General features: G+C 33.1%; 1 protein-coding gene across 1 annotated transcript; it reads left to right on the top strand.

Annotated features, from left to right (window-relative positions):
- Positions 1-750: 750 nt before the first annotated feature.
- LOC100780312 (uncharacterized) lies at positions 751-2,940 on the top strand. The gene is made up of 2 exons (XM_003543806.5): positions 751-2,282; positions 2,367-2,940. The coding sequence occupies exons 1-2, from the start codon at positions 751-753 to the stop codon at positions 2,938-2,940; spliced, it is 2,106 nt and encodes a 701-aa protein (XP_003543854.3).
- Positions 2,941-15,878: the final 12,938 nt, after the last annotated feature.

The raw sequence follows: 15,878 nt of genomic DNA, 5'->3' as shown, positions 1-15,878 counted from the left end.
TGTGAGACAAGTTGTATTGAAGCAATTTGCACATGTGTTTTGGATATTTTTATTTAAAAAATAAGTTAATAGTAAAATTGAAAATGAATTTTTTTGTTAAATCCAAAAGTTATGTAAAGATGCTCAACTTAGAATTTCTTTCTAAAGTTAAATTTTAAAATTAATTTTTCAATGTGAAAGTAAATAGTCAAATATTTACTTAAATTCGTGTTAGTTTATATTTCAACCTGATTTTTTATAATCAAACACAGATCATTAAAGTTGTCATAGATATATGTTATTGTATAAAGATCTAATACTGAATCATGATTTTATAAAAAGTTAAAATAATTGATAGTAATTTATGTTTTTTATTGTAAAGGCTGTTTTCTCTCTCTCTCTCACACACACATACCACTTTACAAAGGCTTATTCATTAGAATATGACATGCCAACGTCTAGGAGCTTCTAAATGCATTTACTTTTTTTGCTGTGAAATAGTCAACTTCACTATTTAATTATTTATTCATCTTATTTCAAATTTCAAACAAACCATACATGAACTATGCAGCACGAGGAACTTCTAAATCTTTATTATTCTTTTTAGTTAAGCTGGAGATAAATTTGTTATGTATTTGTCATGTACATGTTTTTGGAATGTATTTATTTTCACATTCCCGGTCAACATTGATTACAAATTGCTTTTTGTTGTTTGTTTTTTATTTAGAAATTATTTACATTAATTTTTTATTTTTTTAAATTGTTGTAGAGATGAGTGCTTCTAGTCCTAGTCAAGCTAAAGAACAAGATGATGATACCAAACCTTTATGGACCTATGTTACAAAGATAAAAAGTGTAGCTGGTGGTGGAAATTATGAGATAAAATGCAATATTTGTGATTTTACCTTTAATGGGTCTTACACTAGAGTGAGGGCACACTTGTTGAAGATGACAGGAAAAGGAGTTAGAGTTTGTCAAAAGGTAACAGTTGCCAAACTTATAGATTTGAAGAAGATAGACAATGAGGCTACATTGAGGGTGGAGAGGTCAAAAACAAAATCTGTGTCATTGCCTCCGGTTTCTACTCAACACCAAATGGATACAAACACTCTTGGTGTTGATCCAAAAAAGAGAAAGACATCATCTGTAGAAAATGCCTTTAATTTGCAAGCTAGAGAGACACTTGATCATGAAATTGCGAGGATGTTTTACTCTTCGGGATTGCCTTTTCATTTAGCAAGAAATCCTCATTATAGGAAGGCATTTGCCTATGCTGCCAACAATCAGATCAGTGGTTACCAACCTCCAGGTTATAATAAATTAAGGACAACATTACTTCAAAACGAGAGAAGACATGTGGAGAATTTGTTACAACCAATTAAAAATGCATGGAGCCAGAAGGGTGTGAGCATTGTTAGTGATGGATGGAGTGACCCGCAAAGAAGATCTCTTATTAATTTCATGGTTGTCACAGAGAGTGGACCTATGTTTTTAAAGGCCATTGATTGTTCAAATGAGATCAAAGACAAGGATTTCATTGCCAAACATATGAGGGAGGTAATTATGGAGGTTGGACACTCAAATGTTGTGCAAATTGTGACGGATAATGCAGCCGTTTGTAAAGCAGCAGGTTTAATAATTGAGGCTGAGTTTCCTTCCATTTATTGGACTCCATGTGTTGTCCATACATTAAATCTTGCTTTGAAGAACATATGTGCAGCCAAGAATACAGAAAAAAATAATGTTGCTTATGAAGAATGTTCTTGGATCACCCAAATTGCGGATGATGCAATGTTTGTGAAAAACTTTGTCATGAGTCACTCTATGAGACTATCAATTTTCAATTCATTCAATTCATTGAAATTGTTATCCATTGCTCCAACAAGATTTGCCTCCACTATTGTAATGCTCAAGAGATTCAAGCAATTGAAGAAAGGACTCCAAGAGATGGTCATTAGTGACCAATGGTCTTCTTATAAGGAAGATGATGTTGCAAAGGCTAAATTTGTGAAAGATACTTTGTTAGATGATAAATGGTGGGATAAGGTTGATTATATTCTTTCTTTCACTAGCCCTATTTATGATGTTCTTAGAAGAACGGATACAGAAGCTTCATCTCTCCATCTAGTATATGAGATGTGGGATTCAATGATTGAAAAGGTGAAGAATGCCATATATCAATATGAGAGAAAGGAGGAGAGTGAAGGATCAACCTTTTATGAGGTAGTGCACTCCATATTAATTGACCGTTGGACTAAGAGTAGCACTCCTCTCCATTGTTTAGCTCATTCTTTAAATCCTAGGTAATTGACTCTATACTTTTTTACTTACATTTTTTTTAGAATTACATAAATTTTAATCATGTATATATTTATTTTTAATTGTAGATATTATAGTCATGAATGGTTAAGTGAAGATTCTAATCGAGTTCCTCCACATCAAGACATGGAACTCACTCGTGAAAGATTAAAATGCTTCAAGAGGTTCTTTCTTGATGTGGATGTAAGAAGGAAAGTGAATATTGAGTTTGCCAACTTCTCGGATGGAAGAGAAGGTTTTGATGATCTTGATTCTTTAAATGATAGAGGTCAAATGGATCCAAAAGCTTGGTGGCTAGTTCATGGCATTAATGCTCCAATACTTCAAAAGATTGCCCTTAAGCTACTTGCGCAACCTTGTTCATCTTCTTGTTGTGAAAGGAATTGGAGTACATATTCATTTATCCATTCTTTAAAGAGAAACAAGATGACACCACATAGAGCTGAAGATTTAGTATTTGTTCATAGCAACCTACGACTTCTCTCAAGGAATACTCCACAATATCATCAAGAGGAAACTAAAATGTGGGATGTAGCTGGAGATGATTTTGGGTCACTTGATGATTGTGGTATTCTTGAAATTGCTAGTTTGTCTTTAGATGAACCAGAGTTAGAGGGTGTCTTTTTCAATGATGATGGCTAGTTTGTAGAATTCTTGAAGACTTGAAGTTGCTAATTCATCATCTTGCTTTATAATTTTTAGTATTTTTTGTGACTCATTATCGTAGGAAAAGTTCTTTTGAGATGATGATGAATATATAAATCTTGATTTTCAATTTAGATCTTTTATGCATATCGCTCATATTTAATTTTATGTAATTTTATTTTATTGAATTATATATATATATATATAGCCGTGTCCGTGTCCTACATTTTCAACATTTCAGGTGTCCACGTGTCCGTGTCCGTGTCGTGTCCGGTGTCGGTGTCGGTGTCGGTGCTTCATAGATTGAATCTATTATAGCGTAAACACAGAGACTTAAGAGATGAAAGGCCATCCAAACAAGATAGAATGGCAACATTATCCAAATAGTTGTTGCTCATGTCAAGGATTTCCAGATTTTCCAGCCGCGCTGCATGGAAAGTATGTAAAACAAAGTTGAAATAATGAGTATGCCATATAATTTGTACGAGAATCATATTTATATATATAGAGACAGAGAATTTGTACTAGAGATTAATTAACCTTCAGTCCTTGTACAACCGGATATGCCATTCCTTGACAAGTAGAGGTTCTTCAAACCTTTGAAGACAACAAAATTTGAGTAATTAATTACATATAGTTTGTTTGGTCAATGAGTCCACCAGAACGACAAACTGAGTTGGGCCACTCTCCTAGTGGAGGAGTTGCACTTGACTCCTTCCTATTGACAACAATCTGGACGTCCCAAGAGTAAAGGGGTTACTTTGGACACCCAGCATTTTTGTTGGGATACCCAGATCATTTTTGTTGGAATACCCAGCATCCTAAGCTAAATGTTGTAACTACCTTTGAAGCTTTAATATATAAGTGAACAGCCCGTACGAGTCACTTGTTTTCTCCCTTGTGTGTCACTGCTTCGTCTTCTCCTTCTCCATTTTCTTCTTGTTCTCCTTTTGTTTCCTTTTCTCCCTCACGCAAACGCACAACAAGAGTGACTTTGTGTTCATGTTGGTGGCTGCTTCATTTCCTGTTGCAGCTTCGTGACCTTTGAGTTCTCTCGCGCGTCGCTTCTGTTTCGTGTTGGTGGCTGCTTCCTCTCCTACTTCAGGTTCTTCTTCTTGGGTTCATCTTCTTCCAAGTAAGTTTTCTTCTCTCGCTCTCGCACCGCTTCTCCCACTACTGCTGCTTTCTTGGTTCATGGGTGTTGTTTTCTTGTTCATGACCTTTGTGTTCTGCTTGGCTCATTGTTTGAACTGAATGAATGTTCGTTTGATTTGAATCAATGACGTAATGGCGATGGAAAGCTGATTTTGTTTTTTTTTGAAAAAAAAGTCATACCGTATGGTTAATACGGACTTTTTTTTTTATATTTTTTAAGTTGAAATATTTTTTTTAAACTTTTTTATTATTGTTATCTTTCGAAAAAAATAGATATTTTTGTAATTTTTTTAGTGTTGTTATTTTGTAAAAAAATTAAGTGTAGATAATATGGATTCACAATCGTTAGATTCTTCTATGAAAATATATTAGTTTTAATTTTTTTAATTTTCATATATAATAAAAAATAATATTTTAAAATAAATTAAATACTTTATTAATATTAATATTTAAAGTTATATATTCATTATATGTAAAAATTATGAAATTAAAAGCGAATATTTTTATTTTTAAATGATAACTATAATCATGATAAAAAAAATGATAACTATAATATATTAAAAAATTATATATTAATATTTAAATTATTTTCTATATTTAATAATAAAATATTTTAGTATAATATAAAATTGATTTTTTATTATAATTTTATGTATTTTTAATTTTTTATAGCAGTGGCTGATTTCCAATCACCACTATATTTTTTTAATTATTTTATCACTGTATAACTTTTTAAAAATTATTAAATTGAATTTTAAATAGTAACAATTTTGAAGCTCCATGTATATGCATTAACATTGTTGGACGAAGGAGACAACATTTTACAGTAATTTTGAAGAAATGCAAGATTAAATTGAAACATTTCATAAAAGTGTGAATTAATTGAATAAAATAAATAACCAAAAAGAAAAAAAAAGTAATTTAACTTAAGTTAATTAAACTTTTTAATTCGGATGAGATAGACATAAAAGGAAATAACACGAGTTGACCAACGTCAACCCATAGACCCACTTCATGTCATTCCAAAGATCCACTTCATGTCAATCCAAAGATCGTCATTCCCGGTCCTGAAGGAAAATTAAAGCTGAAATCCATTTAGACTTGTCTTTTATTTCAAAGAAATTATATTCTTACAACTCTTTTTATAATTATTTTTACCATCAATAGTAAAAGTAAAAGAAAAAAATTACATTGAATTATTGATGTGATAAAACAATAGGTTAAATTACAATTTTATCTCTTTATAATTTTTAAATAGTCATTTTAGTTTTCATATTTTAAAAAATATGCAATTCTGATTTAATTTTTTATTTTCATACTTTGTTTTTTATATTTTAATTATTAATTAATTAAATTATCTCTTGATAATATTTTAAATAAATATGTTAAGTCTTGAGTTTAATTAGACTAGGATAATAGAAATAAAATATATGTAAAATTAAAAATTAAACAAAATTGTAAATTTTTTTAATATAGAGACTAAAGCCACACAAAAAAAGGACAATGGTTCTCATCACTCAACTTAGATGGAGACGTGGTTGACGTGCATAATTAATTTTTGTCTCTTGTTATTGTTTTTCTCTAGGGGTGGGTAAGCGGGCCGGCTCGTCCCGTATAAGGCTCATCCGCATAAGTTTGCATTGGCAATAAACCGAGTCAGTCTGTCTCGCATTCTTACATGGACAAAATAAATTGATCTATCCCTGTTTCGCAGACCCCGCGGATTAAATGGGTCAGTCCACGGGCCAAATTTTAAAAGAATTTCAATTTTAATAAAATACAACACAATCAAATTAAGTTCAATACAAATGTATATAAAATCTCAACAATTAGTCAATTACATCAATAAAATAAATAATGTCTTAACAAAAGAAAATCCAAACAATCAATCTAAAATATGAAACTTAAACATCTCCAACAACAAATAATTCCATATTTGAAGTAGCTTGAGCCTTCTCCATCTCCACATCTTCATCTTCTTTTCTTAAAACTCAAAATAATAATAAATATTAGAATAAAGTCAAGTTAAGTGATTAAAAGACAACAATTATTATATATTATTTACCATGTATATCAAATCCTAGTAACCAATTTTTAATACATATCAAGGCTTGTACGTTGTCAACAAGAAGCCTAGTTCGATATTTGTTAAGCACCTATAAACCAATACTAAATGCCAATTTGGAAGTCATCGTTGTAATTTGGATGCTTAAAATATCACAAGCCAATAATGAAAGATCTAGAAACCGAACTTTATTGTCCTTCCAATATTGTAAAACATCAAGATTGGGATGATATTTATTTAAAAGATTTGCCTCTTCCAAATATGTATCTAGTTGAGATTTACTCACTTATGACATATCTTCATCTTCAAATTGTATAAACTCCTATATTAATTCCACAAAAATAAAAAATAGTCAGTCAAAGTAAATAAGAATAAATGATTGGTAGTTAAAAAAAATTAAAAGAAACCTTGACTTACATCCATAACATCAACTTGAGTAATACTAATAATATTAGTAGTAGCCATAGTCTCTTGTGATGAACCTTGACTTAAACCAACACTGCTTCTTGTTTCTTTGGAATACATTTGAGCACACTCATTATATAGAATGAGATGGGTGTAGTAAGTTTGTGAAAACAAAAGTATCTCTGCAACAATTATAGGTTTTTCACATTTTTCTTTTATTTTAAGAGTACAACAACAATGAATCAGCCCCAACAAAAATAAGATAAAAACAAATTCTAGAGAGAAAAGAGATGTACTTTTTTTTGGGAAAAATGTAAATTATATTAAATCCAAAATGATGCAACAATAAACGGGGCATACCCCGCAGCTAGAGAAAATCAAAAGTCTCCCTAATACAAGAATGCCTATATCAAGATGCTAAAACAAATGCAACAGGTGTGTTTGTCTATACATAAGAAACTTAATTTTATTAATAACCTCTATTACAGAAAATTGATAATCTTCAAAAATCAGCTTGTTCCTAGACAGCCAGATGCAGTAAACTATAATTGCTATAGCCAGACAAGGAAATTTTCCTTGAACATCTGATGTGGATTTGCCCCTAATTAAAGAGTCAGTAATGCGCTGCAAAGAAGTGAAACGCCTACGAAAAGGAGCCAAATCACAAATGTGAGCCCAAACTTGGAGAGATTTCCTGCAAGAAAAGAACAAATGAGCATTTGACTCAATCTCATTTGAACATAAAGGGCAGAGGGAACTCTTGTTCAAAAAGCAGCTTTGTCAAGAGTAAGCAGCTGGTTCCTTTTAGCAAGCCATAGAATGAAAGACATCTTAGGAGGTATTATTGGGTTCCATATAACAGAACACCAACTAACAGTAGGCTTGGCACCTCTAATGTATTCATAGACTTTGCCAACAAGCAATTGTTCATTGGTGCTCCAAGATTGAATCCTCTTTTTGGCCTCTTCCGTACTTAGCTCTTTGGAGATAATAAAGTCCCTTATTTGAATGATTTTCTTTATCAAAACTGAATCTGATGAAGAAGTATTGTAATTCCACACATCGCTCCGTCTGAAATAGTAATGGTGAACCCACCGAACCCATAGAGAATCTTTCTTACAATGAAAGTCCCACAGGATACAGGAAAGAAGCGCAAGGTTCCAGTCCTTGAGATTAAAAAGGCCTAAACCCCCTTCTTTTTTCGGAGAACAAACTACTGACCAAGCAACCAAGGGCTTGTTTTTGCCAATATTCGCTTTATCCCACAGAAAATTATGGCACGAAGCGTTGATCCGGTCCAGAACAGATTGAGGCAAAGGAAAAATTCTCATCTAGAAATTCATAATTCCTTGAATAACTGCTTTGATCAACTCTAGCTTACCTGCATAAGATAAAGACTTTCTGCTCCATCCCTGAATCAGGCCAGTAATCTTGGAAAGCAAGGGAGCATAGTGGCATACATTTAATCTAAATGATAAAAGGGGAACAAACAAGTATCTAAAAGGGAAGCCACCCAAGCTAAATCCAGTAAGCTGCTGAATATGAGAAAGCTCATGAGGCCTAATACCGGCTGAGTATATGGCAAATTTATCAGAGCTGATGGAAAGCCCTGAAACCCTACAGAAGTGCTGAAGCTTGGCAAACATAGTTGACACAGAAGGGATATCTCCTCTAGATAGAAGCATAATATCATATGCAAAAGCCAAATGAGATAACTGAATACCTGCACAGTTGGGATGAAATTTAAAAGTGGCATCATCCTTGAGGCTGCTCATATCTCTGGAAAAGTACTCCAAACAAAGCACAAACAGATAAGGGGAGAGAGGATCCCCTTGTCTAAGACCCTGCTGCCCTTTGAAGTGGCCATAAATGGATCCATTGACTGCCACACTAAAGGAAGTGGAAGAAACACATTCCATGATCTAAGTATAGAACTGGGTTGGGAAGCCAATGGACTTAAGCATCCAATCCAAGAATTCACAGGAAATAGAATCATAAGCTTTATGCAAGTCAATTTTCATGAGGCATCTCGGAGAGGATCTTTTCTGGACATATTTGCGCAAAATCTCTTGAACTAGGAAAATGTTGTCTATCATTTTTCTATTCTTAATGAAGGTAGTTTGAGTTTCCCCAATAATAGTCTCAAGCACTGGGGCTATGCGGTTGGCCAGAATTTTAGACACAATCTTGTATAACAAATTACAGCAAGATATGGGTCTAAAATGGTTAACCTGGGAGGTCCGATCATGCTTAGGAATAAGCGCAATAATAGCATGGTTGATCTGCTTTAAAATTTTTCCAGTTGTAAAGAATTCATTAGCCGCCTCAAAGATATCATCACCAATGATATTCCAAGCCTTCTTGAAGAATAAAGCATTGAAACCATCTGGCCCAGGAGCTTTATTGTCATCCATCACAGAAATAACGTTCCAAACCTCTTGCTTAGAAGTAGGACAAAGTAAGGTCGCAAAGCAATCGGTGGAAACCTTAGGACCCCTGTTGCATATCGAAATGGAAGGAGTTTGGGTCAGCTCATGAGCACTAAACAAATTCCTAAAGTGATTCACAAAAGCAAGGGCAATTTCATCTTGGGAGGAAGTGTTATGCCCATCCTCTAGCCTTATGGTAGCAATAAACCGGTTGTGTCTGTTGTGCTTGATTAAAGCATGAAAAAATTTGGAGCATTTATCAGGCTGCAGGAGATATCTATTTTTGATGAGCTAAGCGAACTTCATAGACTCCACTTTTCTAAGTATAATGGTCTGCCCTCTAGTGCGGTTTGCCAGAGCAAGAAGGGAATGGTCCTGAGGATTTTGCTTTAGAGAATTAAGCACACTATTATATTCAGCCTCAGCTAGCTCTACTCAGTTGGAGATGTTGCTGAACTCCTGCTTAAAAAGATTCTTCAAGGGAGCTTTAAGAGCTTTCAATTTCTTACAGACCTTGAACATGCTACAGCCATGAATATTTTGCTTCTAGCCATCTGTAACAATTCTTGAGAAATTTGGATGATCCACAATAGCATTGTTGAATTTAAATGGAGAATTACCTCTAGGCACTACCAACTCAGTGGTGACAACTAGAGGAGTATGGTCTGAAATAGAAATAAACTCCATAACTTCACAAGCATAATTTCCAAAGGAATTGAACCAGGCCTGATTACATAAAGCTCTGTCCAGTTTGCTCCACACCCTGCCATTATTCCACGTGTACAAGGGGCCATGAGTGTTGATGCTCCCCAGCCCCAGGTCAGAACAACAATCAACAAAATCTTACAACTCATAAGCATTGGGCTCAGCTCCATTGAAACAGTCGGTGGGAGACAAAATGGAGTTGAAGTCACCAATGAGGAGCCAGGGGCAGTTCATATTAGCATTGATACTAGTCAGATTTATCCAAAGAGATCTTCTTGCCACAATGAAGTGAAGACCGTAGATGAATAAAACCTGAAAGCGCTTGGCAGTTGTTTTACAATCAATAGCACAATGAATCAATTGGGCATTTGACTCCAAAATAGAAAGATGGATCTTATCCTACTTCCAGAGGATAAGAATTCTGCCAGCATTATGAGAAGCGAAGTTATGGGTGAAGTGCCAGTCACCAAACTTTCTTCTCATGATTTCCTCAACTGAAACCTTATTCAACTTAGTTTCCAACACAACCATGATGTTAACTTCCTTGCAGCGAAGGAAGCTCTGCATCGCATGATGCTTCAGAGACAAATTAAAGCCTTTGATGTTCCAATAGGCAATGATCATGGATTCGGATGGGAGGAAGCCTCCTCGACCCTAGCTACAACTTTATGATTTCTTCTTTGGATATCAACGTGCATATCCTTAGTACGGGTTGTCTTAATGAGTTGCACTTTTTTACCTTTTTTTTGGTGTTTTGTTTTCACCTGAACAAACCATTCTTCTATAGGATCACCAAACTCAGTGTTCCCTATTTCTTTGAGGTTAGAAGAATTATGAAGGACAAGAACATGATTTGCAACCAGAACATGTTTTCTGTGAGGAAGGACAGACAAATTACTCTGAAGAGTCTTTGGATTATTAGAGAAGCCTGCTGTATTGGTATGTGGGGGCATTGCTGAATCACCCACTTGTGGCTGATCCAAGGTGGGGGAGGCTGCGATGAGAGCAGACTTATTCGCAGTGACAGTTTTACAATTAGTGAGGCGGTGCCCAATCATCTTGCAGTGAGTGCAAAAAGAAGGTCTATTTTCATACTCAATCTTTTGCACAAAAGTCTTCCCTGTAGGAAGTCTAAATCGCACTTCATCGATGAGCTCCAAAGAAGCATCAACCTCAACTAAAGCTCTAGCAAAAGAAATAGACCCCTTAGAAGTAGTAAGATGGTCAGATCGAATGGGCGAACCAATCTTGGACAGGATTTTCCCTAAGGCTTGAGGATTCCAAAGGTCCAGAGGAAGATTTTTGAGTTTAACCCAAACAGGGATCTTGCTGAGCTCCTCATTGCCAAAGTCAAAGAATGCTAGCATAACCTTCAGCAGTAGGGGTCTTTGAAATATGAAGTAAGGGCCTGCAAAGAGGACTTGGTTCAGATCGTCCTCAAACTCAAATTCAAACATCAGCCAACCACTTTCATGAGCTGAGAATGAAAACTTGACTCCCCATTTTTTGCAACAATCCAACAGAGCTTTCTTTCCTAGGAAGCGGCCAGTCACATAGCCAATAAGGCTATGTCCCCAAGCCTCTTCCAGGGGTTGCAAATTAGTTTCTTCCAACAACACTTCATCATCAGAGGGTGGAGGGGAGAACTTTATTCCAAAACCTTTGGAAGGGTTTCTGTTATCTTTGAACAGATTAACCCAAGGAGTGGGAGCCTTATTGTCGTCTAGCTGCGGTGATGACTTAGAGCCACAGGAGTGAGATGAATCATCAACAATAGTTGAATCATTATCCCCTAAGGTGCAAGAAACCTCTGGGGAAGATTCAGATTCAACACTGCATTCCGACAAATTATCAAACACTTGGTGTGCGACATCATCAGTTTTTGCAGAACTTGTCCTTGCCTTTTTTACAAGCACCTTGCCTGAACCTGAACCCTTCACCATAATTTGCTTTGCAACTGAGTGTGATTGACGATCCTTGTTCTTCCCCATCAGGAGCAGTTCAAGCTGGCTATTACAGGTAGTAACGAACTACTTCATAGCCCAAGATGAGAAAAAGTGATAGGGCACGCGATTGGAAAAAACAAGGAAAAGCTTTGGAGACCGAGATAGTCAAAACTCCCAAGGATCGAAGAATGAACCCTAGCGTTTGTAGAGAGCAAAGATCCACTGTGTCGGTGGCCAAGCCACTGGGCAACACCCAAGGACGGAAGGAACCTAGGTTAATTCAGTGGCTTCTTTCTTACACGCACACGCACGCAATTGATTGTCTTTTTAAGAAGAGATGTACTTTGCGTGGTGGTGCGGTGGTGGACCGAGACTGTGCTGTTGTGGTGTGTCGCGTGGCTGCGTGAGCGTGAGTCGCGTTCTGTTTTCCTTGTAAGGGAAAGAATCGTATGACTGCGCACGTGCATGACTGCGTGGTGGAGAAGAACTATGAGGAGAAAAAGTGTTTTTAGCTTGCTGCAATGATAAGTGTTAAATATGAGTTATTTTTTATAATAAAAATTTATTAAAATATCTTTAAAAAATTTATTTAACAGTTATTTTTTGCTTAAATGATAAGAATTGATATTTTTATTATTTATGGTTTGCAAATATGAAAAGGAAAAATTAAAAGAGAAAAGAGATTAAAAAAATATTAAACATGAAGATTTTTAGCAGGTCAGGTCCCAACAATATCGCTTATCTTTTTTTATCTTAATCTTTGATTTCTGTTATCTTTTACTTTTCTTATCTTATCTTTTTTATCTTTATCATCTTTTATTTTTATCTTTAAATCTTTATCTTATCTAATATATTTCTTTATCTGTTTTTTTTTTAATTCTAATCTTTTGCTTGTAACTTGGTCATACAAATCAAACTTAATGTGGGCAACTCGCGGACTCCGCCGACCAAACCCGCATAGTCCGCGGGTTAAGTAGGACGAACCCAAAGATATGACATAGTCATAAACCGTTTAAAAAAATTAGTTCATTATTCGCGCGGACCGCAAACCGTACGGGCCAGTCCATGGACCTGACCCATTTACCGACCCCTACTTTTCTCAATACCATACAAATTAAATATTGCGTGCAGCGTTCGCATTACAGTCATGACTTGCGTCATAATTTCATTTCGATCAAAGCCCCCACCCAAATTGTACGCTTCATATATCAGCTATCCAATATATTGTTAATTTCTTTGGTATTTTTATTTGTTTGCATTCTAGCTAGCTACCATTAATGCTCTATTTGGATTAAAAGTGGAATGCAGAAAAAAGAAATAAAATAAAAAAAACAATAAATAGGATGCATTATTTGGATGGATAAAAATAAGAGAAATGAAAAAAAAAAATTACACTTGTTTGAACAAGTGGAAGAATGAGTGGAAAAAATAAAAAAATTATGCTAATTAAAAATTAAATTTAACTTAGAAATTTTAAACGTTTTACTACATGAGTTGTTCTTCACAAAAAAAAAATATTTAATATTTCTATTTTTACAGAATTATTTAATTTTTAAAATAGAAAAAAAAGAATAATAATACACAACCTACATGTCTTCCTTAGTGACAAATTATGGGAAAACAAATTGTTTTTGTGTGTGGAACCTACAAAAATATTTTCATCATTCATATTTCCCTTCTCAAAATAAGCTTTGATACTTTAATTATTTTATCCTACGTCAGTTCTCTATTTTTTTCTTCTCTTTGCTAAAAAAAAAAGAATTTTTAATATGTTAGAACACCTCTACCTGATGTCCTCAAGAATCCTTTATAAATATCTTCTTAGTATTAGTTTTTGTAGATCACTTGTTTGTTTAAACATAATCTTATTGGCTTTGTACCAGGACGAATATGTTGTGTCAAAGATGTGATATGTTATTTGACATTGTTGCCACACTCCAATGATTTTGGAGGTTATATACACGATAGTATAAAGCCTATTTAGAATGAGTCATTAGACTATTAAAAATGACTATTAGTTATTGATGCATGTTGATGATTGACTCTTATAATAAAGGAAATTAAGGGTAAGACTCAATTATGTGAGGGGTTGAGTCAATCAGACTTTCACAAACCTCCAAGGGACTTAAATGCTTAAGTTAATTATGTGCAATGATGGTTCTCTGAAGGGTCAAGTCAGTCATGCAATCCATTAGCACCCACCAAACATTAATATAATCTATGATGTAAATACTTGAGTAGCGAATCAATTCTTTGAAAGATCAAGTTGGCGGGATAATCCAAATAATTAAGAGACATGATTCCTCTCTTGTGAGCATCTTTAATGTTAAACATTATTAGACCATTAGAGTTGCTTAACTTTATTTTTATGAACTCTATTATATAACATCTTTAATAAATTGTAAGTTTTCAAATTTAACTGAAAATAGATATCATAAATTATTACAAATATTTATATTTTTTAATTGGTCTAGTAAGAAACTATTTTAATATTAAAAATAGGTTAATATAATAGAAGTATATGCATATCAGTCTCTATTTATCTAATTAACTTTAATAGTAAAAGTGTATAAGAATTAGTTGTTAAGTTTAAAAAGTTGTTAAGCAACTTTCATTCACATGCCCTTATATGCATTAAATATCTATTTATTTTTTATCTATATCTTCTTATTGTTCTCAAATATTACTTTTTATGTTTAATTAATTCTAAATTAAATGTTAAATTTTATTTTAAAACCTTACACATCAGATTATATTGAAATACCAAAAAATGTGCAACAATTTTAATTTAAATAATATCTTTCAAAAATAAATTATGTGTTTTAATTTAAACAATATTATTTCTTAATACCAAATTGGACGATTATCCAATATTGTTCCCTATTATTATTTCTTTGTTTTCTTGTATGAACCCATCACTTGCAACATGATGTCAAATAGTAGAGCACTGGAACAGTGTTGGACAATAACACCTTCTATTTTGTTAAGTTGTTCTTAAAAATTTTATAAAAAAGTTTTTCTTAACCATTAACATCAATGGAAGATAAACTATTTCATGTCTCCAACATCTTTACTAAAATTCAGAGGGAAATTATGCAGGTAATGTCAATTTTTTCACGTAAATACCCCATGTTTTCGTGAACAAGCATATGTGATTTGTTTGTTATCTAAATATACTTTGTTATCATGTGGAAAAAACTGATGTGGTCTATATTCTTGTTTAGGTTCAACTCTAATATTTGAAAAACGGTTGTAATTATTATCCCACAATTATCTCTCATATTTGCACATGCTTGAGTTTGTTGATGGCCAGAACTCTATATAAAGTGTGTGTTACCCTCTGATAAGGTCACCGCTCCTTCTTTCATATACTAACACCATCAAGTACAAGTGAGCAAGACTTTAGAACCACAATTAGTTACGAAGTTGCCGTGGAACAAAATCGCAAGTTGTCATGGAGCAAAATCGCAGGTTGTCGTGGAGCAAAACCGCCACCCCATGAACATTCATAATGACAATAAAAATGGCGGGAGGTTGGTCATATCTCTTTTAGCTTCGGCTGATCATTTAGATCCTTTTATTATAAATTACATGTAAACATCATTAGATTTTTTCGCTGAAGTAGATATATCGTTACATTCTTCTAAGAAAATATATTAGTTTTAATTTTTACATATAATAAAATAATTTTTTGAAATAAATAATTACTTTAATATTTATCATATTATTAATATTAATATTTAAAATTTTATATTCATTATATGTAAAAATTATGAAATTAAAAGTGAATATTTTTTATTTTTTAAATGATAACTATAATATATTAAATAATATTATCATATAAATATTAATATATAAACTATTTTCTATATTTAATAATAAAATATTTTAGTATAATATCAAATTGATTTTTTTTTACTCTAATTTTGTATATTTTTTTATTTTTATAATAGTGTCAAATTTCTAATCACCACTATTTTTTAAATTATTTTATCATCATATAAATTTTAAAAATTATTAAATTGAATTTTAAATAGTAGCGATTTTGAAGCTCGGCCTACACATTAACATTGTTGGACGAAAAGGATAACATTTTACAATAATTTTGAAAGAAAAAAAAATACAAGATCAAATTGAAACATTTAATAAAAGTGTGAACTAATTAAATAAAATAAATAACCAAAAATAAAAAAAATCAACTTAAATGAATTGAACTTTGTAAGTCCAACA

This window comes from Glycine max, chromosome 7 (genome assembly GCF_000004515.6).
Source record: "Glycine max cultivar Williams 82 chromosome 7, Glycine_max_v4.0, whole genome shotgun sequence".
Lineage (NCBI taxonomy): Eukaryota > Viridiplantae > Streptophyta > Magnoliopsida > Fabales > Fabaceae > Glycine > Glycine max.
Note: the sequence above shows the minus strand (reverse complement) of the source record. Positions and strands in the feature narration are given on the sequence as shown.